This window comes from Gobio gobio, assembly GCF_949357685.1.
Source record: "Gobio gobio genome assembly, chromosome: 8".
NCBI lineage: Eukaryota > Metazoa > Chordata > Actinopteri > Cypriniformes > Gobionidae > Gobio > Gobio gobio.
Window position 1 is genome coordinate 45,878,932 of NC_137114.1, and position 24,692 is coordinate 45,903,623.

Sequence of the window (24,692 nt, forward strand, 5' to 3'; positions counted from 1 at the left end):
CTACAGCGGAGACACACATGCATTTGTCCGGAAAATGTCTGAAAGCTTCATTAAGCTGCTTTTGAAAATGTGATGTATTGACCTGAATACAGCACAAAACACACACACAGACACACACACAAAGTACTACATGCTTTGTCATGGTCAGAATGTCAAACAACACAGGACTGTCAAGAGTTAATGTATTACTAGGAGTAATAATTAGGGTAAATGCACACACACACACACACACACACACCTTTCCGGTAGCATAGAAAGGCATAGAACCGCCTCACTGAGACTCCAGTGGGAATCTGTGTTTGACATTTTAAGGCTGTTGCCAAGAGCCTGCATCCCTGTTCACACCACACACACACACACACACACACACTCACTCTTGCTGGGTTTCCATGTTTTATGGGGACTCTCCATAGGCGTAATGGTTTTTATACTACACAAACTGTATATTCTCTCCCCTTACACTACCCCTACCCATCACACAAAACCTTCTGCATTTTTACATTTTCAAAAAACATAATTCTGTATGATTTATTAGAGGTTTTCCTCATGGGGACCAAAAAAGTCCCCACAACGATTTTGGATATTGCCATCTTTGTAGAGGTATTTTGTAGTGTAATGTAATGTAATTTATATACTAATAGGCATGTGCCGGTATCAAATTTTCATGTTGCGATTAATTGCTGAAGCTTTTATCGCGGTATACGCGGTATTATCGCGATATTGACATTTGTTGCAAAAAAAGCGTTGTCAAACTATAGCAGGTTTAATAACTTTCTTATAACAAAAGGAACCAAACATTTAAATAAAATAAAGCAATACACAAAAATGTATAAATATTTAAAACATATTAAAGTGCTAAAGAATTATAAAGAACAATAGGTAACACTTTAAGGTCTCACTAGTTAATGCATTAACATCAACAAAGAGCGAATAGCTACATTTTTACAGTTATTATTCTTTAATAACGTTAGTTAAAAAAGCAACTGTTAGTGTGTGTTAGCTCAGGTCCATTAAATAATACAGTTACAACTTTTGATATTAATAATGTGTTATTAAATGCAGAAATGTACATTTAACTAAGATTAATTCACGTTTTAGAAGTATTTTTCATTGTCAGTTTGTTAACGAATGGACTAACGTTAAATTATAGAGCCTATTGTAAAGTGTGTGACTGAATAACAATCAGAACATATTCAAACAATATCTAGGGCATGTAATTTAGTCCAGATTAAAATATAAAGTTTTTAAGTTTGAAAATGAATAGCCTTACGCCTTTAAGTATTAAGTATTTGGTATGTGATGCGATGCGATTTGTTTTACGAGGATTACCGGTGAAATGGCTGCATTTCTGCTGTTTCCGTCAGCGCCCTCTGCTGTCAGAGAGTGAATGTGCGTCTCCTTCACTCCTTCCGCCATGTGCTCATGCACTTTGGGTTTGTTTACATCAGTCCAAGTATTGTTCATTTTAAACGGTTGATGGGTAAAGTAATCTTAAAATGCATTCTAAAAATCTCAATAATTCGTACAAAATAATTATTCACGGTATTTTGAAGTGCCCACGATAACAATATTGTGCATGTTCATTATTGCGGTTTATCGTATTACCGTTTACCGGCACATGTTTATATACTAATAACATTTATTTCCATCAAGAGGTGCATCAATTTTTGGTCAATATATTGTATTGCCAATGCAAGAGTCCAGCACTCCGTAAAGTCTCCTCCAGAACATCCCAAAGACTTTCAGTGAGTTTAAGGTCTGGACTTCATGCTCCTCCCAAACATTCTTTCACAGTCTGAGCTGATGAATCTTGACATTGTCATGCTGGAATATGGCCATGATGTGTCTTCCTACATGGCTGTTTAAGAAATGAAAAGCTACACACTCCATCAATTAGAGTTAGAAGAACTGATGCCATACATATAACATGCTAGAAACATAATCACTGCAATAATGACCCAATCACTGACTCTTAAGCATTTCTTACTTAGTATTTTTGTCTTGTGCTTAGTGTTTCCAGTCCAAATATCTAAAAATTCTTACATCAAGATGCATTTACTAAAGAAGTAAAATGACATTAGATATTACGTCTTGTTTTCTGGCTAAATAAATGTGAGTGAATTGTTGCTTAAAACTTCATTCAGACAGAGACAAGATTATTTTTCTTACCCCATTGGCAGATCATTTAGCTAGTTTTAAACCAAAACTCGCTTAATTTTTATTAGTTTTTTCTACACAAAACAAGACATAATATTTTATGGCATTTTTTTGGAAAAATAATTTGCGACTCACTTTAGTTTAGGTCCAATTCTCAATATTAACTAACATTAACTTTGACTTGTGCCTCAATAAACTCCTAATTACTTCTTATTAATAGTTAGTAAGGTAGTTAAGTTTAGGTATTGGGTAGGATTATGGGATGTAGAATATGGTCATGCAGAATAAGGCATTAATATGTGCTTAATGAGTACTAATAAACAGCCTATATCTTAGTAATATGCATATTAATAAGCAACTAGTTAATAGTGAGAATTGGACCCTAAACTAAAGTGTTACCTTACTTTCTTACACTGCAGGACCATTTGAAACGGCAAAAATGTTACTAAAAATTATGAAAAACTGAGTAATATTTAATTTTTTAAATTACAATAAATCAATAAATACAGTCATAATTCGCACGGGGTATATTTGTGGCAATAGCCAACAATACATTGTGTGGGTCAAAATTATCAATTTTTCTTTTATGCCAAAAATCATTAGGATATTAAGTAAATATCATGTTCTATGAAGATATTTTGTACATTTCCTACTGTAAATATATCAAACATTTATTATTAGTAGTAATATGCATTGCTAAGGACTTCATTTGGACAACTTTAGGCGATTTTCTCAATATTTAGATTTTTTTGCACCCTAAGATTCCAGATTTTCACATTTGTATCTCGGACAAATATCATCTATCCTAACAAACCATGCACCAATAGAAAGCTTATTTATTCAGCTGATCCAGATGATAAATCTCAATTTCAAAATTGACCCATTTTACTTTTTTTTTTGTCGTCCAGGGTCACGTATGATAAATAATATTCATATAAATCTTCATAACTTATAATCTTGATGCTGATATATATAAAACATGTCAAAAAGAAGGCTGAGCACAACACTAACAATACCAAGGTCATGGAGTCGATCCTCTGGAAACTAAAATGTACACCCTGAATGCACTTGAATGAAAATGATTACTACACACCATAACTAAATAAAACTGCTTTTTAGACTAAAAATACAGTATATGAATCATTTCACCTTTAAGACGTCCTGAAATGGAGTATATTTGACACACACAGTGTGGTGAGCAATGTGAACATGAAAGTGCAAACTGGTGCTGTTAACCAAGAAAAGAGATAAAGGCAACAAGTGCACCTTTGTCTTCTTTGTACAAAAAGGAAATACAAATGTCCCTCTTATCAGCCAAAGAACAGTGTTTGTGTGCAGTAAAACCCAACAAAAGGTCCCAGACAAACAGCTCTACAGAAGGAAAACACAAAGCTCTGTCTGACCGCAGCCTGACACTCTGCTTCTTATTTTATAGTTTTGATCGGTTTGTGATGTTAATGCATGGAAATGACAGCAACATTAACAATAAATAAAAGACAATGCATGATCAGGAGCAGTTGCACGCGTGTGACCTCACCATCCTGAGACGCCAGACTTCAGAAGTCCTCAACGACCCTGCGTGGTCCGCGGCACGGCTTCATGTCGCCGCAGCTCAGCCGGGACACTCTCACCTCGCCCCGGTATTATTGTGCTTCTGCTCGCGCACAGGTGTGCGCCAATCACAGGCGCGTACGGACAAAAGAGGGCGGGGCCGAGGTCTGCGCGTGTCTGTAGGCTATACCTGGTCAGGTGTGGCGAGGACGTTCTTCTTTCCACTACAGTAAATTCTCCGGAGATGTTTTAAAATACGATCTGACAATTAACGAGTTTCTGGTGTAACCTCCTGTGGTCCAGTCCAGCCAAACAAAAACAATAGTCTAAACATCAAATGACTGTATGGCAGTATTAATGTTTAATAAACAAATAATGTTTTATTGACGCTATTTTAAGTGTATCCTACAGAGCGTATTATTCTGCCGTATCATTTAGGCCTATATAGGCTACAGGCATAATACATTATGTTGCGATGTTTCACACGCGCTCAGTTGCCTGAAGAACCACTGCTGTCAATCAAATCGTTCGTTAAATATTTTAGAATATTTTTCAAAAATATATATATTATTGATAATTTTGGAAACAGGTGTTAATTTTCAGTACTTGGTTAGCTATAACAGGATCATTTAAAATATGAGCGAGACCAAGTTTACCTAAAAACCTTTAGGCCTTCCTAAACGATTCTACGAAAACATGCACTTTTATGGAGTTAAAACGTTTATAAATGTGAAAATTATATAAGTCAATAGCCTTTTTGACTTCTAATTTAAACGGGTACAGGCTTGTTTAATAACACATAGGCCTATCTAATATATTTTATATAATATGATTTTAGAATACAAACTCTTACGCTGTTGATGTAGTGTAAACGGCTTACCATTGGCTGACGCTGTTCACGTGAGCACCTCGACATCTTGCCGTAGAACTAGGAAGCGCTGCAGGGCCGTGCAGAGAGTTCTTCAGAGGCAGGGGCTCAAATGTAAAAAAGGGGCAATATGTAAATATATATATATATATATATATATATATATATATATATATATATATATATATATATATATATATATATATATATATATATATATATATATATATATATTAGGGGTGTAACGGTGCACAAAACTGACGGTTCGGTACGTATCTCGGTTTTGAAGTCACGGTTTGGTACGGATTCGGTACAGCAGTTTTACAAAATTGCGTTTTATTAATTTTTATTCAACAGTGGTTTAATAAAAAAAAAATGTCTGTCCTTAAATGAATTCAATTATAACTAAAAGTTTCTTAAAGATAATGCTGTAAACTATATAGGGAGCCCTTACATATTGCTATTAAAGATTAACAACAGAGCCCAAACTATTAGCCTAAATTAATTTGCTATTTATTTTTAGATATAATAATCAACACTCATAAGCTTCACATAAAGCAGTTTTTGCATTAATATGTAAATCGAATTATTATTATTTTTTGATTTATTTGTTGAAATATAATCATTTAGTGGCTGTAATTTTCATGACAGGTTTATTTAAACATACATTAAATAAACAAGACATCACTAACAGGCTAAGTGGTATATAATGAATATATATAGGCTAATATAACGAATATATACCGGTAAGCTAATATAGTGCATGTATTCAGTGAAAGAGTTAATCTCTCTAGTGAACTCACAGCTGTGGACACTGAATGACTTCTGAGGTAGGCTAAATGTGATTCTACATGACATTGTTTGTTTACAAGCTGTTTTATTGTCTTTCCGCGGTTGAAACACCGATGGAGCGATTACACAACATATGATACGTTTCAGTAAGTTGTAATGTATCCTCAACATACCTTTAGAAATTCATTTCTCTAGGAAGAGATGATCGCGTTCACTCGCGCAACGCGCGCTGCCGCTTGAAGTTGAACTGATACGCGTCTCTCTGTCACGTCACATAATAGAGCGTTAAAACGACATTTATCGTTTGAATTTCGTGATAAAATGGACTGAATACTTAATATGTTCATGTGGGAACTCGGATTGAAGTGTGTTCCGCGCTTTAAACAAGCCGACTGTTAACTGTTATAGATTGCATTCATAACCGTTCGGTACACGCGCGCACCATACCGAAAGCCCGAAACGTTAGTTCGTCTAGTGTCCATGTAGTTTTCAACCGATTTATGAATAAGAACAGAAAATTACCGCTCCACTTCACATGCCCAATGGAATTTGAACTTGCTTTGCCAGATTGGTTGGTGTATATACTTGACAAACGGGCATTGGTGAATTGTGTAATACTTTAAAATATATAATATATAGATTTGTAATTAAATCAACACATTAGCTCTGATTATGGATGAAAAAAAAATATTGGTTTACATTTTTCCCGTAAGGCCACACACTCTCTGAAAGGACCATATTTGGCTCGAGAGCCGCTTCCGAACAGAGGAAAATCAGCTGTCAATCAAAACGCACGCAACCCATAGCAACGCGTTATGGCAACGCCTCAACAGAAATTGTCCGACTTTTGAGCCGTTCGTTACTATTGTATACATTGTCATCAATGTCATGTTATAATAATCACATTTATTTAGTTTTATTGACCACGATATTATCATTGATAGGCCTATTTGTCTGAGAGGGGCACTTTTGATTCATTTTGAAAAAGGGCAGGGGCTCGAGCACCCAAAGCCCCCCCCTCTGCACGTGCCTGAAGCGCTGCACTGTTTACACTGGCCCTGTCCCAAATGGCACCCTAAACCTGCACTTTCATGATGTAATGCCGATTTGACTGTTGGGAAGAAGTCCGATGTGGAGCTCGCACTAGTGGGTTATCTGTGGCACATATCGACTGCAAAGGGGCCACTCGCGTGCACCCTTCTGAGACCTAAAATGACAAATGGGACACCCTACGGTTTCATGGACTTAACGGACGCGGCAGCCATTGTAAGTCCACAGGACCAAAAGTGCATATGAAGTGTGCCATTTGGGACAGGACCACTACGTCAACAGCGCAAGAGTCTGACACAGACTAAGAAATTGTTGAATAAAGTCATCATTTTTTTTTGCGCACAAAAAGTATTCTTGAACCACTGGAGTCACATGGACAATTTTAACGTTGTCTTTACCTTTCTGGACCTTGAAAGTGTTCATTATATTGCTGTCTATGGAGGGGTCAGAAAGCTCTCGGGTTTCATCAAACATATCATTTGTGTTCTGAAGATGAACGAAGGTCTTACGGGTTTGGAACGACATTAGGGTCAGGAATTAATGACAGAATTTTCATTTTTGGGTGAACTATCCCTTTAATTGCTTGCAGGTATATTTCTCTATATAGCCTACAATCATTAGGTCCTATTAATAATAGGCATATCGTACGATTATCGTTATTAATAATATCATTATTATTAATAATATTGTGATATTGTCATTAAGGCAATTTTATATAAGAGTCATTCTATAATCAGGGGTACATGTCATGTCCGTGGACTCAATTATCAATTTGACAAATGTTTCATTAACTTTTCAGTTCAAGCAATGGTCGCTTTTATATCAGGGGACATTTCTTATTAATGTAATCCAAAAATCCAACAGATCTTTTATCTTGCAAAAAATGGCATCTTCTATACTGGAATTTGCTGTTTTTGTGCTGTCCGATTTGGTAAATGTGAGGTTTTTAAATTATGAGAAAAAAATATTTTGCTCCTGCATCTACATTAAATCATAATTTTTTTATGTTGCTAGGAAACCCCCGAATCAGCTGTTCTGTCAGTCTAATCACGGTAACGGTCGCTACAACGGAAGACCCGCCTCTCCATTCATTCGATTGGACAAAAAAAACACAAAAATAATGACGTCAGACGCTTTTCCGCTCCGAGTTGATTTTTCTTCAACTTCATGCGCTCAGAGCGCTCCTTCTAAAACGCGAGGCGCAGCAATCGGTAAAAACTCGAGGCACCCGGGGCGCTTAAGCAGCGCGCATAACGCTGCCATCAGAAATCTATTAAAAAAGGCGCCTCTCGCTGCAAAAACGCATTCTGTGTGATCGGGGCCTAAATCAGCAATGGTTTGTTCCAAAGTCACATGTCCAACATCACGTGATGTCATTCCTTTTCTGGAGGGAAATTTGATGACAGTGTGTTAAGTCATAACTTCTCCTCTTCAATATATGATCTATATTTTTGTCTGCACATATTGACTGTCAACTGTGTTATCAACATCATATAACATATAACAGCGTCACATGTTATATTTAGGGCTGTCAAAAGATTAATCGCGATTAATCGCATCCAAAATGAAAGTTTGTGTTTACATAATATATGTGTGTGTAATCTGTTAATTATTATTTAGATATAAATACACACACAAGCATGTATATATTTAAGAAGAAAATATTATTTTTATTTATAAAACATTTATATTTATATATATTATAGATTATATAAATGTATATACATGCAAATATTTCTTAAATATATACATGAATGTGTGTGTATTTATATATAAATAATAATTAACAGAGTACACACACATATATTATGTAAACACAAACTTTTATTTTGGATGCGATTAATCGCGATTAATCTTTTGACAGCCCTAGTTATATTTATAAATGTGTAGAGAAAGAATATAAAAACATAAGTCAATCAAGGTCAACTACTAACTAGTCCAAGGCCAGCAGTTTGCACAAGACCCTAAAATGGCCGAAATGTCAACTGTGTTACCCATCAGCTGTTGACCAACAGTTGACAAGGATTCACATGTTTGACAATGTTGGCAATTCAATTTAAATGTAATGAATTGCTTGTACTTACATTTGCTGAATAAAAATAAAGTTATCATTTTAAAGAGTTTTCTCTTTTCCTTCGAATGTGTCCTGTCAACAGTGTTACTTTGTCTGTCAACCGTTATGTGTGTTTTTTAATGTCATAAATCTTTTAAATGTGAACTAAACCGTCAGAAAAAGTAGATAGGGATATCTCTGGAGATGGAAATCTTGGGTAAGAATGGGGAATAATACTAAATTCAGCATACTGTGGATTTATGACACAGCATTTGTCCGTAACACAGTTGACAAAATAATGAATCAAATGTTAATTTTCATTAACATATTTAAAAAGTCTCTAGAGCTTAAGCTTGCCAAATTAATTAATTTAGCACATTTAGGGCATATATTATTCAACCACCTAGTTTATTGATTAAAAAAAAGAATACTGATGTCCTGACTTTTTGGCTGACATGAAATGTACCCCTAAATATAGAACGACTCATAATTCTTAGATATTCATTCAGCTATTCAATCTCTAAAAACGTCGACAGCTGGCACATCATAGCTCTGAGACTGGCAGTCTGAAGCGTGTTATGTCGTTCATCACCGGTAGAGGGCAGACAGAGTGGACCATCGGTGAGTGGCGTGGGGCTCTACGTGCACTCATGTGACCCCGGTGCCGGTTAAAAGCACCGGCGAGGCTCCACGCGCACAGCGGGCGACCTGAGCGACAGCGCGGGTGTGAGAATGTCTCTGTACCGGAACTCCGCATGGTTCCTCAAAGGACTCACCGAATTCACCAAGTAAGAGCTGCACTGCTTCAAAAATAACATAACACTTATAACAACACTAACAAAACTATAATTACTTCATGGCTGCACTTGTAAATATATAATATAGCCTAATATAAAATATAAAGGCTCATATATAATTTAACCTAATATTTTAATATCTATAATTCAATTAGATTTCAGTCCACAGCTGTTTATCTCTCTTACCAAGTTTATTGTATTGCCTTTATTTAATGCAATTTTATAATGAATTCTGTATTATACATTTGTCCTCATTAGGAGTTTGATTAAAGATCATAATGGGGGCTGAAAAACAGATGACGAACAAACTGTCCAAATATTTTTATGAATTTAAATAGGTCCAAAACCTTAAATTCGAATTAAAATTCATCAAAATGTTTGGATATTTAAGATAAAAAACGTCCAGCATTTGTCTGCAGGCATACTTGGACTTTTACTCCCATGTAGAATTATATAAATGTTGGATTTAAAACATTAACTTTTATAAATGTTCAGTTTCTAACATCTAGAAAACTTAAATTTTTAGACAGTATACTATGGTGCATCAAAAATGCTATATTTTAAAAACATTTTGCGAGCTCAAGGTCAACGCACTGACACACGTTGCTTTTCGTTTTCCATGAAATCCAATTTCACGAATGATTAGAAGCAGTTTTTCTTTCAGTGGCCTCTGCATCTCTGTTTTTTCCTCCTAATACATTGTTACCCGGGTCGACCTCTCACGTCCCATAATGGGACACACATCAACAGTACACGCATTTACCGAGCAAAGCTTGTTTGCCCCTGGCACCTCCTCGCCCCTCTTCATCCCTCCGCCTGGCCTGGCCCGCGTGGACAAAGCCAGCCTTTGAGATGGGCTCAAGGGCACAAGCGCTGCTGATACCAGGAGCGGTGCTATCAGAGGACGCACTGATTGTCCGCTCGCATTAGCTAAGCGATGACGCAAGGCCACACATTAGGACAGGGCTTCTCAACTGGTTTCGCTTCAGGACATGAAGTAGCGAACACATACAGAACCTAAATATTGTATCATATGAAATTAAACATAACTCAGAACAGACAAGACAAGATCATTATTCCTTTGCCACATGCTCCATCTTAAAGAAAACCTATTATGCTTTTTTCCATGTTCAACTGTCTTTAGGGTGTTTGAGCATGAAAAAGTCCCTCCAGCGGGAGTACTTCTCTATATCAGTGTCACTGTTTCTGAACTCCCTGCCTCGATTGTAGGCTTGAGTTTTCTTCTGGGAACGAACACGTCCCAATATTCCTCATCTAAATAATTCCCACCCAAGACGTACGCAAAATAAAGGGGCGGGGCCGGTTGAGTTATTTAGTAGTATGTTGAAATCATAGACTGTAAAAAAAGATGGAAGACATGTCTCCACTTCCTTCCACTGTAGAAAAATGGAGCCAAAATATCCCAGAAATTGTGCGGCAATTACGTCATTCAGAGCCTAAATATTGCCAGTAGAGATCCTGAGTTGGAGCCGCGGTATCAAAGTCCCACCCACACTCCCGCAGACTCAATCGCTAACACAGCTGTCAATCATGATGTTATACCCCATTTTAAGGTGTCGTAATTACGAGATTTCAACTTGTGAAAAGCGTTCACGTTCTTTTAAAGCTTGTAATTACAACTTGAGCTCCTACTTGTACTACCTGACCGCTGCAGATTCATTTAGACGTTGTGATTGTTGCCTGTAATAACACATAATTCCCAGTCCGAGGATGTGAACCACTCCGAGTAGAACGCCACGTGTTGTCATCTCAAAATTACGGTAATTAGGACATGGCGTGAATGCAGCAATATAGCATCAAATAACTGACCAAAACCTAAAATGACAAAAACCTCCTTTGGTAGTGTAATTGAATTTGTTATCTTGGCTCACATACCATTCGATTACATCAGGGGTGTCCAAAGTCGGTCCTGGAGGGCCACTGTCCTGCAGAGTTTAGCTCCAACTTGCCTCAACATCTGTCTGTAAATTTCTAGTATGCCTAATAAGACCTTGATTAGCTGGTACAGGTGTGTTTAATTGGGGTTGGAGCTAAACTTTTCAGGACAATGGCCCTCCAGGAGCAGGATTGGACACCCCTGGATTACATGGAGAGTGTGAGATTTATTACCTATACTTTTCCGGATGTGTGCAGCACTTATGGTAAGGGGCGTGCCTTTTCAAACTCACTTGACCAATCCCAAAACACTGGTCCAGTCGACTAATCAGAGTACATTGGGCTTTTCAGAAGGAGGGGCTTTATAGAGACAGGAACTAAACAGAGCGTTACTGACAGACTGGAAAAAGAGGAGCTGCAACAATGGAGAATATGGGGAACATAATGTGTTTTGAATATTCCAGCAAGAAAATCTATTCTAGTAGAGCCAAAATCAAGACTTTGTAAAAGGGCATATAGGTCCCCTTTAAAAATGAGTGACAGTTCAAAACATGCAAAAAGTGAGCTAATTAGTTAACTGAACAAATCTTGCAGTGTTTTTGAGGGTGCACAGGTAACCCTGTCACATTTCAAGACTAATTAAATGTGTGTCTCAGGGGGGCATTTCTGTCGGCGTCTAAAAACTTTGTTGAGAAAGACCTGGAGGTGTCGATGGCAGGCCGATCCTTCATGATCACTGGAGCGAACAGCGGAATCGGGAGAGCAACCGCCATGGCCATCGCCAAGAAAGGTGCGTGTTGGGGAAAAACAGCAGAAGTCGGTAGCTAAAATGTAGAGTGATTATCCTCTGGTGTCTGAATTTGTATAAGATATAAACTAACCTGGTGCTTCATGGTGAACTTATGTTCTTCAGATTGCTTTACTTATGGTTATGGAAATACAGTGCCCCCGGTAAGTATTTGAAAAGTTTGGTCACGCAAAACATACACAGATGAGCCAAAACATTATGCCTAACATGCTGTTGGTCCTCCGTGTGCTGCCAAAACAGCCACTACGAGACCCGTGAAGGTGTCCTGTGATTTCTGGCACCAAGACATTAACAGCAGATCCTTGTAGTCCTGTAGGTTGGAGGTGGAGCAGCCGTGGATCAAACTTGTTGGTTCAGTACATCCCACAGATACTCAATTGGATTGAGATCTGGGGAGTTTTGAAGACCAGAGCAACACCTTGAGCTCTTCATCATGTTCATCAAACCATTCCTGAACAATATGTGTGTAACGGACATAGGCCAGTAAGAACGTGAACAGCGTGTTAACCTCACTCCCCTGGCCTCAAGAAGCACACTAGCGACTGACGCTAGAGGCTGTGGTCTACGCCAGACCCCGGTTCAAATCCCGCTCGGAGCAGGTTGAGTAGGACCGGTTACATTTGGTGCCGTGACCCGCATGGGAGTGAGGTTTAAGGGGGTGAGTGTAATGTAGGCCAGTAAGAACTGTGCGTGTTAACCTCACTCCCCTGGCCTCAAAAGACACACTAGAGACTGACGGCATATCTTTAGCATCCTTGTTAGCGCGCGCCTCCCACACCAGAGACCTGAATCCCGCTCGGAGCAGGTCGGTTACATGTGCAGTGTGGCATTTACATTTACATTTATGCATTTGGCAGACGCTTTTATCCAAAGCGACTTACAGTGCCCTTCGTACAGAGACAATCCCCCTGGAGAAAAATGGAGTAAAGTGCCTTGCTCAAGGACACACTGGTGGTGACCGCTGGGATCGAACCAGCAACCTTCTGCATATCAGTTCCATGGTTTAACCCACTGGACCACCATCTCACATGGCAGGGTGCATTATCCTGCTGAAAGAGGCCACTTCCACCAGGGGTGTACCTGGTCTGCAGCAATCTTTGGTAGATGGCATGTGTCAGATTGAAGACATGAATGGCTAGACCCAGGGTTTCCCAGCAGAACATTGTCCAGAGCATCACACTCCCTCTACTGACTCGTTATCGTCTCACAGTGCATCTCGGTCCCATCACTTCCCCAGGTAAACAGTGCACACATACATCCAGGTGATGTAAAAGAAAACAGGAGTCATCGGACCAGGTGACCTTCTTCCACTGCTTCAAGGTCCACTCGCACACTCGCACTCATTGTAGGCACTTTCGACCATGGACAGGGGTCATCACAAGCACTTTGACTGTGCCATACGCAGCAGAGTCTGATGCACTGTTGTGACTCATTCCTACCATAACCCTCAATAAAATGTTGTGTGACACAGCAGATCTTCTGTTGGCTCGGACTAGACGGGATAGCCTTCAATGAGCCTTAGGCGTCCAACACCCTGTCACTGGTTTGTCTCTCCTCGGATATTGAGGGTAAATTCTCAACACTGCTGACCCGGAGCGACACACAAGCCTTGCCGTTTCAGAGACACTCGCCTTGCCATTTCGCTCTTGTCAAAGTCACTCAGATCTTTATTCCTGGCCATTTCTCCTGCATCCAACATGTTGATGACAAAAACTGATTGTTTGCTTACCGTCTAATCCACCCAGACCTTAATATGTGACCTTGTTAGGAGATGATTAACGATATTCACTTTGCCCATGTTTTGGCTCATCAGTGTATGTACAAATGTCCTTGCATTAGATAATAAAACCCGGAATATGCAAACAAATGATGCTAGACCATCACTTTTCATTTGCTCCGCATTTATCTAAATATATGCATTTGATCCGTCTGCATTTATGAATTTATCTAAAGCATTCAGACATTTTTAAAGTGTTTAAATTCTTTAATTGGGCCGGAGTTTAACTTATTGACCTTCCTTTTCTTTAAGGTGGTACAATCCACATGGTCTGCAGGAACAAGGACAAGGCGGAAGAAGCCAGAGCGGAGATCGTCAAAGAGTCTGGAAACAAAGTATGAGTTTATATTCGAATGACTGGAATGTGTTTTGGGTTGCGTTTTCGTAGTTAAAGGAGCTGAAGCTTCCATCGACGTGCCTTTTTGAGTAATTTAGAGTCACAGCAGGAGGACTGAACCTGCGGTAAAAATAAAAAAGCATCTGCTTAATGAAGAATAATGTAATAGTGTGTAAATCATTTCCCATTTGCACAAAGCTCAATGAATCATTGAAATGACCCTGTCTGGAAACAGATTTGCATCTCTATGTCTGTTTGTAATGCAGGGCGTTTTTATAAAATGCATGACGTTTGGCCTCTGTGTCTGGTTGCAGGAAATCTATGTGCATATTTTGGATCTGTCTGAGACCAAAAAGGTCTGGGAGTTTGCAGAGTCTTTTAAGAAAAAGTACAAAACTCTCAACGTCCTGGTGAGGCAATCTCACATCTATACACTGTAGAGTCAAAAATTCATATCATTAAATATCATTTGGTTGGTTGACTGATTTGGTTGTGACAGATCAATAACGCCGGCTGTATGATGACTAAGAGGGAGGTGAATGGTGAAGATTTGGAGAAAAGCTTTGCCAGCAACTCTCTGGGTAAGTGAGCAAACAAACATCAACAAAACCCAGCTCAATATCACCTCTGGACGAACACATCTTTCCTACTTACTTTATAATATCTTTAACAGCTTGGCAGAGCGTTTTCATCTGATCTCTGTGTTGTGTTGTGTCATTCAGCCGTGTACATCCTCATCAAGAGCCTCATTCCTCTACTGGAGAAGAGCCCTGACCCCAGAGTGGTGAGTAAACCAGAGACTGAGAGCGGGAGACAGAGGTCAGACAGGTCACCGTCTCTCTCCTCTCTTTCAGATAACAGTATCATCCGGTGGGATGCTGGTGCAGAAACTGCGAACAGGAAACCTGCAGTCTCAGAGGGGCAGATATGACGGCACTATGGTGTACGCACAGAACAAGGTATACATACACATACATAGTGAAAAGTAGCACTCGTGTCCACATACAGAAACACTGTTTGTTATGATGCCGTTTGCTAGTTTAATCATTTATGTAATAGAGCTCATTGTTTGATTACTTTAACAAGGTGTTTGAACACAATGTGTGTAATCAACCAGCCTATAATCGTAAAAATCCACCCACTCCTTTTTTTATAATCCCCATAAATTATAAACAGTCGCTCCAAACTGGCGGTTCTAGATTTCTCTTATTAACCCTCTGGTCCTCTTCGGTCAAAAATGTACGTTTTGAAATGTTACATTTTTTTGCCTTATCGGAATGGGACGACACTTTGTGACTTTTGTTGCATTAGCTATGTGAACACACAAAAAAAATTGAAAAAAAAGGAGATCATCAAAGGAGATGATTCGGATATGTTAAGGGGTCGTAAAAAAAATTGTCACACTTGTCTCCTTCGCGGTCAAAAATGACCGACATAGGAAATTAATGGGAAATACGCAAAAATACGAAAACTCAGAGAAACTTTTGGTGGTACAAACTACAAATCAGCCACTGTGCAGAAAAAAAGCAATGAAGGGGTGACACTCTAAAATGTCAAGAGTGCAAATTAGACACCCACACACACACACACACCCATGCACACAAACACACACACACACACATAGAAATGAACAGGTAAGACTGCAGCAGCAAATTTTGAGAATATGCTAAATAAAATCAATAAATGAAAAAAAAATACAAAAGTGACTCTCTCGCTCAAATGCACAGAAAAAATTGCTCATTAAAATTGTATAATTATTGCATAGTACCACAGAATCCCTTCAAAATTCTAAATAATGATAAAAATTTAATTTATGAAGGAAATGTGCCAAAGAAAGACGTTAAGGTGTTATATATTTGCGCAAATCATTTTACGCCGGACTGCTTCACAAACGAGGGTCAGTTGAATGCTAGATTTGCACAAAAGGTTAAAGGATTAGTTCACTTTCAAATGAATGATCACTTTCCCCATTTCATCCAAGATGTTCATGTCTGTCTTTCTTCAGCCGAAAAGAAATTACGTTTTTGAGGAAAACATTCCAGGATTTTTCTCCACATCATAGACTTCAATCAATGGCAACCATCAGTTGAAGGTCCAAATCAATGCAGTTTCACAGGAAGGGCTTCATAGGCTCTGCACGATCCCAGATGAGGAATAGGGTCTTATCTAGTCAAACCATTGGTCATTTTCAAGAAAAAATAAACATTTATACACTTTTTAACCTAAATTGCTCATCTTGCGCTTCTCTGTGACGCACCACGGATTGCGCAATCACGTCAGAAAGGTCACGCTAGACGTAGGCGGAAGTACCGCCCCAAGCAAACATGCGAGGACTAATACAAACACCCTTTACAAAAAAAAACTCCATCTCCAACTTCAAAATCGTCCGACATCGTTGTTTTACCTTTTTTTGCTAAAGTACGTTTGTCTTTGCGCAAGCACTTTATAAACACGGGGGCGGTACTTCTGCCTTTCCGCATGATTGTGCAATCCGTGGTGCGTCCGCAAAGCAGCGCAAGCTGAGCAATTTAGGTTTAAAAGTATATACAATTACATTTTTTTTTTTTTAATTGGCCGATGGTTTATCTAGATAAGACCCTATTCCTCGTCTGGGATCGTGCAGAGCCTCTGAAGCCCTTCCTGTGAAACTGCATTGATTTGGACCTTCAACATTTTGGTTGCCATTGAAGTCCATTGTGCCCATTTTCCTAAAAAAAAAAGATTTCTTTTTCACTTAAGAAAGAAAGACATGAACATCTTGGATGCGACGGGAGTGTTTAAATTATCAGGAAATGTTAATTTTGAAGTGAAATACTCCTTTAAAATGCTAGTCGATAACTTAACTCCACAACTACATACATTTATCCACTAATCGTTCAGAAATGTCCAGTTGCATTCTAAAAGTTGTCACTTCTTCCTGAGTCTCTCCATCAGTCCGACTTTTACTACTGACAATTTCTGACATTTTGGCTGCGTGACATTGTTCAGTTTTGTTGTTGCACAGTTCGCAAGTATCCGAAGCACGAGCTGCAAAGGCTCCGCCCTCTTCTTTTATTCTCACAATGAAAGTCAGAATTGCATGATATAAACACATAATTGCGAGTTATAAAGTCAGAATTGCGAGTAATAAAGTCCAATTTTGAGTAAAAAAGTTAGAATTAAGAAATATAAACTCGTAATTTTGAGGGGGAAAAAGTCAGAATTGTGAGATAAAAAGTCACAATTACCTTTTTATTTTTTACTCAGTGGCAGAAACAAGCTTTGATACTTTTTGCTCCCCGAGGCTGCATTTATTTGATCAAAAATACATTAAAAGCAGTAATATTGTGAAACACTATTACATTTTAAAAGAAAAAATGTATTTAAAATGTAATTTATTCCTGTGATCAAAGCTGTATTTTCAGCATCCATCCTTACTCCAGTCTTCAGTGTCACATGATCCTTCCGAAATCATTCTAATATGAGGATTTCAATGTTGAAAACAGTTGTGCTGCTTCATATTTGTGAAAACCTTGCTAGATTTTTTGGATTGCTTTATGAATAGAAAGTTCAATAGAACAGCATTCATTTGAAATATAAATAGTTTGTAACGTTATAAATGTCTTCACTGTTACTTTGTTACTTGGGTGACTCTTTCAGAAGTCTCTGTACTTCATTCTTTGTGTTTCAGAGGCAGCAGGTGGTGATGACGGAGCAGTTTGCTAAAGCTCATCCCAACATCCACTTCTCTGTAATGCACCCCGGATGGGTCGACACGCCAAGTAACAGCAAACGCACAATCATCATACATTTAAATGAAGGAGCTGTCCATGTGTGATTACAGATGCAGTTTCAAGAGACTAGATGGAATATATTTACATTTAAACTTCGTATTTTTCAATAGTCAGTAGTCTTCCATACTGTGACACTTATCTGAGTGAAATGGCTTCTCAAACAAGAAAGAATGTAGGGCGGGACTTTTGTCCATGGGGAATTGATTGGATGGTTTGATGGATGTGGTTTGCTATTGGTCGATCTCATATGAGTGACAGTTTGCCCCGCCCTCATGCCAGCAAACACATCATCAGGGAAGAGAAAGAGGGAGGGGAAGTTATTTTGATTAAATATTACGAGGCACATGAATTTAGGGGGGGGCAAAATGTGATTACATTTGGTCAAACATTTAAAATAAATTCTTAAGAGCACCTAAACCATGCCGTTTCCATCATACCTATATTTAACCTAAAAGTTTGATGTTGAACCTTGAATGCTGGGGTTGTAACAATATATCGTGTCACAATATATTGCAATACAAAAATGCAACAATATGTATCGTGGATAGTGACAATATTTATTGTGAATAAGTTACTATGTTCAAGTTTACTGAGTTTTAGTCTCAGTACTACATTAAACTACCATATAATGTTGAATAATGCACTCTGGGAATATTTGTTAGTCCTGATAATGCCAAATGTCTTGTTTTCGAGTAAATAGTGGCCTACGTTATTTTAAATATATCTAGTCAGTGACAGAGTGCAAGCATATTCGTCTAAAATAATTCTGTATTTTCAGCTTCAGAATCATGAATATTTTTATTCTGGGGTCACCATTGTCCTGTGCATTGGGTTACCAGCGCCAAGTCCAAGCCTATTCATTTCCACCCCCAATGCAATACCAAATTTAGCATTTTAATCAACAGTACATTTTTTGTTAACCTTTTACCATATGTCTTGGTGTATCGCAATAATATTGTATCGTAAGTTCAGTATCGTGATATGTATCGAATCGTGACATGAGGGTATTGTTACACCCCTATTGAATGCTAAAAGCATAAATGTAAATATTTATTCAGACCGATTTGAAGACGTCTAATGGATCTCGCCTCTCGTTCTTTAGCCATTGCGAACGCGATGCCTGATTTCCACAGCTCAATGAAGGAGCGTTTGCGGACACCGGAGCAAGGGGCCGATACGGTCGTGTGGCTCGCTGTGTCTGAGGCGGCTGTCAAGAATCCCAGCGGGAGTTTTTTTCAGGGTGAGCAAACACACACCCACACAAGCACACACTGGCTGGGTTTCAAAACCTAGTGAGCCACCTTGCGGCCTACAAATACAAATGAAATCACATAAGCGACATAGAAATCTCCACGTGCCACACAAACAGCAATTAGTTGGCAGGATCAATTTTGCTTATAAATATACTGATTTCCTTCAATTATTACATTCTGTATAATTATAAACATCGCTGTATTAATATAGCCACAGGCTAAAGTCAAACTCTCTTGAGTTCATCCCTCCATGCTTTTTGTGTGGTGCACAAAATCACCCTCTCAGAAGGCAGTGGGCAATGAGGCAGCGCACTAGGTTTTTGAAACCAAGCTGCTGTCTTTCTCTCCATCTCCTCCAATAAGGCATCCATCTGTTTCAATACAAGTGAGCCTTTCAGGAGACAAAGAACGGATGAAAGTGGTAGAGAGAAGACGAAGAGAACACAAAGAGTGTACAAAGGAAGACTGGACAATGAAAGTGAAAGAGAGAATGAGGATGAAAGGAGAAGGAAAGAGCGAGAGAGAGAGATCAAGAAAGGGAAAAGCCGGTTGGCGGAGCTCCAGTGCAGCTGTAGTGGGCGGAGCTTCTGTACCAGACACGGCCGGAGTGAACTCAAGACGACCTTATGACCTTGTGAACAGTGAGGGCTCACATTTTCGGCGCCCGAGTTACTCAAGTACTACTCAGTCTTTTAACACAAGACACTAGGGCCCTGTTTACACATGGTATTAAGATGTGTTTGTTCGATCGGATCACAAGTAGACGAGGGAGACACATTCTGTTATTTTCTTTTGTCCACTTTCAACCACTTCTGTCCTGATTTCTTCGAGGGGAGGGTCTATGGGCGGGTGTTTTTTCAGATCTTTCGATCTAATTGACTAAATAGGCTTGCACAATTTACATATGAGCACGACCGGAGATGACGGAAAAACATTCGGAGAGCATCAGATTTCGTTCCTGCTCTGACAGCACCAGAGATGTATAGTAACGAAGTAGAACTACTTCACTACTGTACTTAAGCACTAAAAGGCAGTATCTGTACTTTACTAGAGTATTATTTTTTTCTCCTACTTCCACTTTTACTTCAGTACATATTTTCGATGAGTTTAATACTTTTACTCCGATATTTTTTTTATGTGCTGCATCGTTACTCGTTACAATTATAAAAATGTTACGAATCATTCCATTCCAAACCCACATTACCACGCATGAGAGAGAGAGAGAGCGCGCGAGAGTGCGAGAGAGAGAGAGAGCGCGCGCGAGAGTGCGAGAGAGAGAGCGAGAGAGAGAGAGAGAGAGAGAGAGAGAGAGAGAGAGAGAGAGAGAGAGAGAGAGAGAGCGAGAGAGAGAGAGAGAGAGAGAGCCCCGCGAGCGCGCATTCACTGTCTTTAAAACAACACGAGCGTCTTGCGCTCAAATTGCTCTCTATTTGTTTACATAGTTAATGTGCACTGTGAAGTAACAAATACAAACAATGAACTTTTATTAACTAAGATTAACAAAGATTAATAAATACAGTAACAAATGTATTGATCATGGTTAGTTCATGTTAGTTGTTAGTCTAATACATTAACTAATGTAATGTTAACAAATCAAACCATATTGTAAAGTGTTACAAACAAATAATTTACTCAGAACACCTCTTGAAATGAGAATATAAGTGTGCTTACCCCATTTTTTCTAGTAAGAGTGGTTATAGTAAGATTTAATCTTAATGAACTACAGTATTTTCAGGTTATTTATATGACAATATGTAGAAAAATTACCTACCAACATTGTGATTGTCCTTTAGCTTAATCATTTGAAATAATAAAAACAATATAATGTTCAAACTTTTGACTACTTTCTTTAATAACTACATAACACAATACTTGTACTTTTACTTTCAGTACTTGAGTAGTACATTTTAAAATAAACTACTTGCAATACTTAAGTACAAAAAATGTTGAATACTTTAGTACTTCTACTTAAGTGTGGTGCTTAAAGAGCACTGCAACTTCTACTCAAGTCACTTTTTAGATAAGGAACTTGTACTTTTACTCAAGTATGTGTCTCTAGTACTTTATACATCTCTGGACAGCACTCTGCTCTCAAATAGATGTTAAAGGGATAGTTCACCCAAAAATGAAAATATATTTGGAAGAATATGGGTTACCAAACAGTTGATGGACCTCACTTAAGTCAATGGGGTTCATCAACTATTTGGTTACCAAAATTCTTTTGTGTTCAACAGAACAACTTAAGGTGAGAGAACATTGTGCTTGGTACATTTTTCAAAAGTTTAAATCCCATCTAGTGCGTTTCCCATAATGTTTACGCATTAGGTCAGTAGGCAGAGAGTAGATTATCTTTTGTGTCTGTTCAAACGCATTCGACCATATGAGCATCTACACTACCAAAGCAATCCGTTCAAATTATGGGGGCCATTTCCATAACACCAAAAAGGAGGACACTTTGCGGCATTTAGTGAGGCAAGAATAATTGCATAGGATAAAACTACAATAAAAACAACTTGCAACTACAATACAATTTTGTCCATCATATCGATGGTATCATGATACAGTGATTCTGAAATAGCCTACTCTATTCATTGCCAGACAATTTGATCTATGATATATCTTGTAGATCCATGTGTAACAGAAGAGGCTTGATTTATTCAAGACATTATGATGTCTGTTTCAAAAACTGACCACCGTCAAGCAAATGTTTTCTGGCACTGTGCCAGATTATTTGGTTATTTATGCATTTCTTTTATAGAGTAGGCTATGACTGGTGATGCTTGACTGCATGATTATGATAGACTTTACAAAGCTCTGCAGCGGAGATTGTGTCATCCTGAGGTGATGTTGCTTCTCGAAAAAAATGACCTAAGGGAAGACGTAACGTTACCTGGGGCTCGTCTGTAACTTTTATGTTTTTCCGTCCTGGCATGTCGGACAATGGCGGCTTTCCCTTGATTACTAATGTCCACACTAGCAACACGGTGTGCTTTTTGATATAAATTTGTGCTCTTTTGTCCATTCCGGATTAAATGAGGTCTGACGTTTAGGCATGTTAACGTTATGATATGACGTAGCCTGCATGTCGTGGAGGCTTGTTTACGTTTTTAACCAATGCTATATCAGATATTTATTTGACACCTCATTTGTTTGACCAGAGATCTTACGGCATTAGACGCTAGAGCGGGTTTTTCAGGCCGATTCAGCGCAACTCCAAAAAGGAAGACAAATGAGTGTCCGGCTTGAGGCTGTGCCGGAAGCCGGACAGGGGGCTTAAAATCCGGACGTATGGCCACCCTAGTTCAAATGTGTTTTCGACTACCTCTGAAAGTGGTTGAAGGTTGTTCAAAACGTTTTAGAGCCCATTTACACCTGTATTTAGTGATCCGATCGACACGCATCTTAACACCAGGTGTAAACAGGGCCTATAGATGATAGGCGTAAAAATGTAAGTTAATATACTATTATGCCCTTTCACAAAGTCTCAATATTGCTTTTGGGTTCTACTAGAACAGGTTTTCATGCTCAAAAAACATTATTTTCTCCATTGTTGCAGCTCCTCTCTTCTCAGTCTGTCAGGAACGCTCTGTTTAGTTCCGTTCCCATCTGAAAAGCACACTGTACTCTGATTGGTCGACTGGCCCAGTGTGTTGTGATTGGTCAACAGCTTTGAGCATGTTTGAGACATGTCCCGCCCCTTACCATAACCTCCAGTTTCAACCAAGCGGCAACCTCCCGCAGTTTCTCTTGAAGCCAATACGGAAGTGACTTCAACTGCAGTTCATCGACTGGCCAGTAGAGACAGACTCCAGAAGGAGCAGAATCTCATTGAGCTCATGTTAAAATGCCCAACTTTACAGCAGAAATAAACATGTTTACAGTCTGGAACAAACTGTGGTTTTGGTCTATACGGCTAATTTTGCCCTTCATGACAGCTGTGAGGGGGGTGAATGTCTTTATAACTCATTTGTTTGCATTATATAAAGCCTTAAAGTTCTGCCTAATTAAGGCCGTGGCCACTTTGAGTGACAGGTGGGTTGCTGTTTGTCACCTCAGCCCCGCCCACATCCCGCCTCTTTGCCCATTTTCTATTATCTGGGATGAGCAACGGCCAGCTCGACCCTACTTTACGCTTCAAAGCGGCTCTTCAGAATCCTATGGGTGACGTCACGGACACTACGTCCATACTTTTTTACAGTCTATGGTTTCAACACACCACTAACTAACTCAACCAGGCCCCGCCCCTTTGTTTAGCATATGCCTTGAGCGGGAATTATTCAAATGAGGAATATTGTGATGTGTTCGTTCCCGGAAGAAAACTCAAGACTACAATGGAGGTGTTTCAGGGAGTTCAGAAGCAGTGACACTGACATCGAGAATCTACATTTAGGTTTGGTGGACCAATACGAATGATCCATTGCCAAACCCAATTGGTCCACCAAAATAGTTCAGAGTATGTAATTTATTCATGGTACAAAGCTATATAAAGCTACCCAGCAACTGTAGCTTCTGCAAATACTCACTGCTGTGGCGTTCCCATGGTAATGACGGCTTCCTCGGTTGGTACATCATCATTTAACAACTTTTTGTAACAAAATTTTGAAGGGAATCAACCTCGCACTCATTCCGAGTGCCAATAGGAATCTTTTCTCCGTGTGAATTTGGACGGACGGCATGTTTTAAACACGTCTTTGTGTGTTTTGTACGTTCGTTAGATCGGCAGATGGTGTCGGCTCATCTTCCCTTGGCCTGGACGCACAGCTCACAGCTGGAAGATCAGAAATTCATGAGCGTCATGGAGGATCTGGCCAAGAGCTTCCAGCCTCACTAAATACACTCGCATCAAACAACTGCAACACAAATAAATGTAGAACACTCACATATCGTAACATTATTCTCACCCCTAAAAGCAGCGTGAATGTACTAACACAATAACTTCTAGCTGTAGATTAAATGTCCTCCAGAACTCTGAAAGACTGCTTAATAAATGCTTAATAAGTCTACTTCCTGTTTTTTCCTGTCCTACTTCCTTGTACATTTCAATTCGCTCCCATCATTGGTCACGGCAGACGCAGGAACCGTTCTTTTCCGACAGCTCGTTCTGACACCATGTGATCAATCTCAGCCAATCACAGTGCGTTCTCACTGTGTCGGTGACTCCAACGAATCAGGTCAATCAGGTGGGAACCCGTTCTGACCGGAGTCACCCCAGCTGTCAATCACTCACTCACGGCCAATCACCTGGTGAAGCACTGGGAACTGGCGGGAAAGGACATTTCCTGCTTTGATTGGACGGTTTTTTTTTTGGTTTGAGGAGTGTCACCTGACGTTCCAGAGAATGAGGAAGTGATGTGTAGTGTTTTTTTTAATTGTTATTTGTTCTGACAACAATGTATGATTACATTTCTACATATATAGACTGTGTTATTAACCGTTTAATGATGACATGACTGTAGTTTAACACGTTTTTTCGTCAAACATTAATAAATATCTCTGACGGTGTGTTAAATGTGTGTTGGTGTATGTGGTAGTATTCTAGAAACTATTAAAAATAAACATGCTATTCAAATGACAAGGAGG

General features: G+C 39.0%; 1 protein-coding gene across 1 annotated transcript; it reads left to right on the forward strand.

Annotated features, from left to right (window-relative positions):
• The first annotated feature begins 9,121 nt into the window (after positions 1-9,121).
• dhrs12la (dehydrogenase/reductase 12-like a) lies at positions 9,122-24,685 on the forward strand. Its single transcript, XM_079822680.1, has 10 exons — positions 9,122-9,259; positions 11,821-11,954; positions 14,002-14,084; positions 14,401-14,496; positions 14,586-14,667; positions 14,809-14,870; positions 14,941-15,045; positions 17,757-17,847; positions 18,962-19,099; positions 23,828-24,685. The coding sequence occupies exons 1-10, from the start codon at positions 9,204-9,206 to the stop codon at positions 23,941-23,943; spliced, it is 963 nt and encodes a 320-aa protein (XP_079678806.1). The 5' UTR covers positions 9,122-9,203; the 3' UTR covers positions 23,944-24,685.
• Positions 24,686-24,692: the final 7 nt, after the last annotated feature.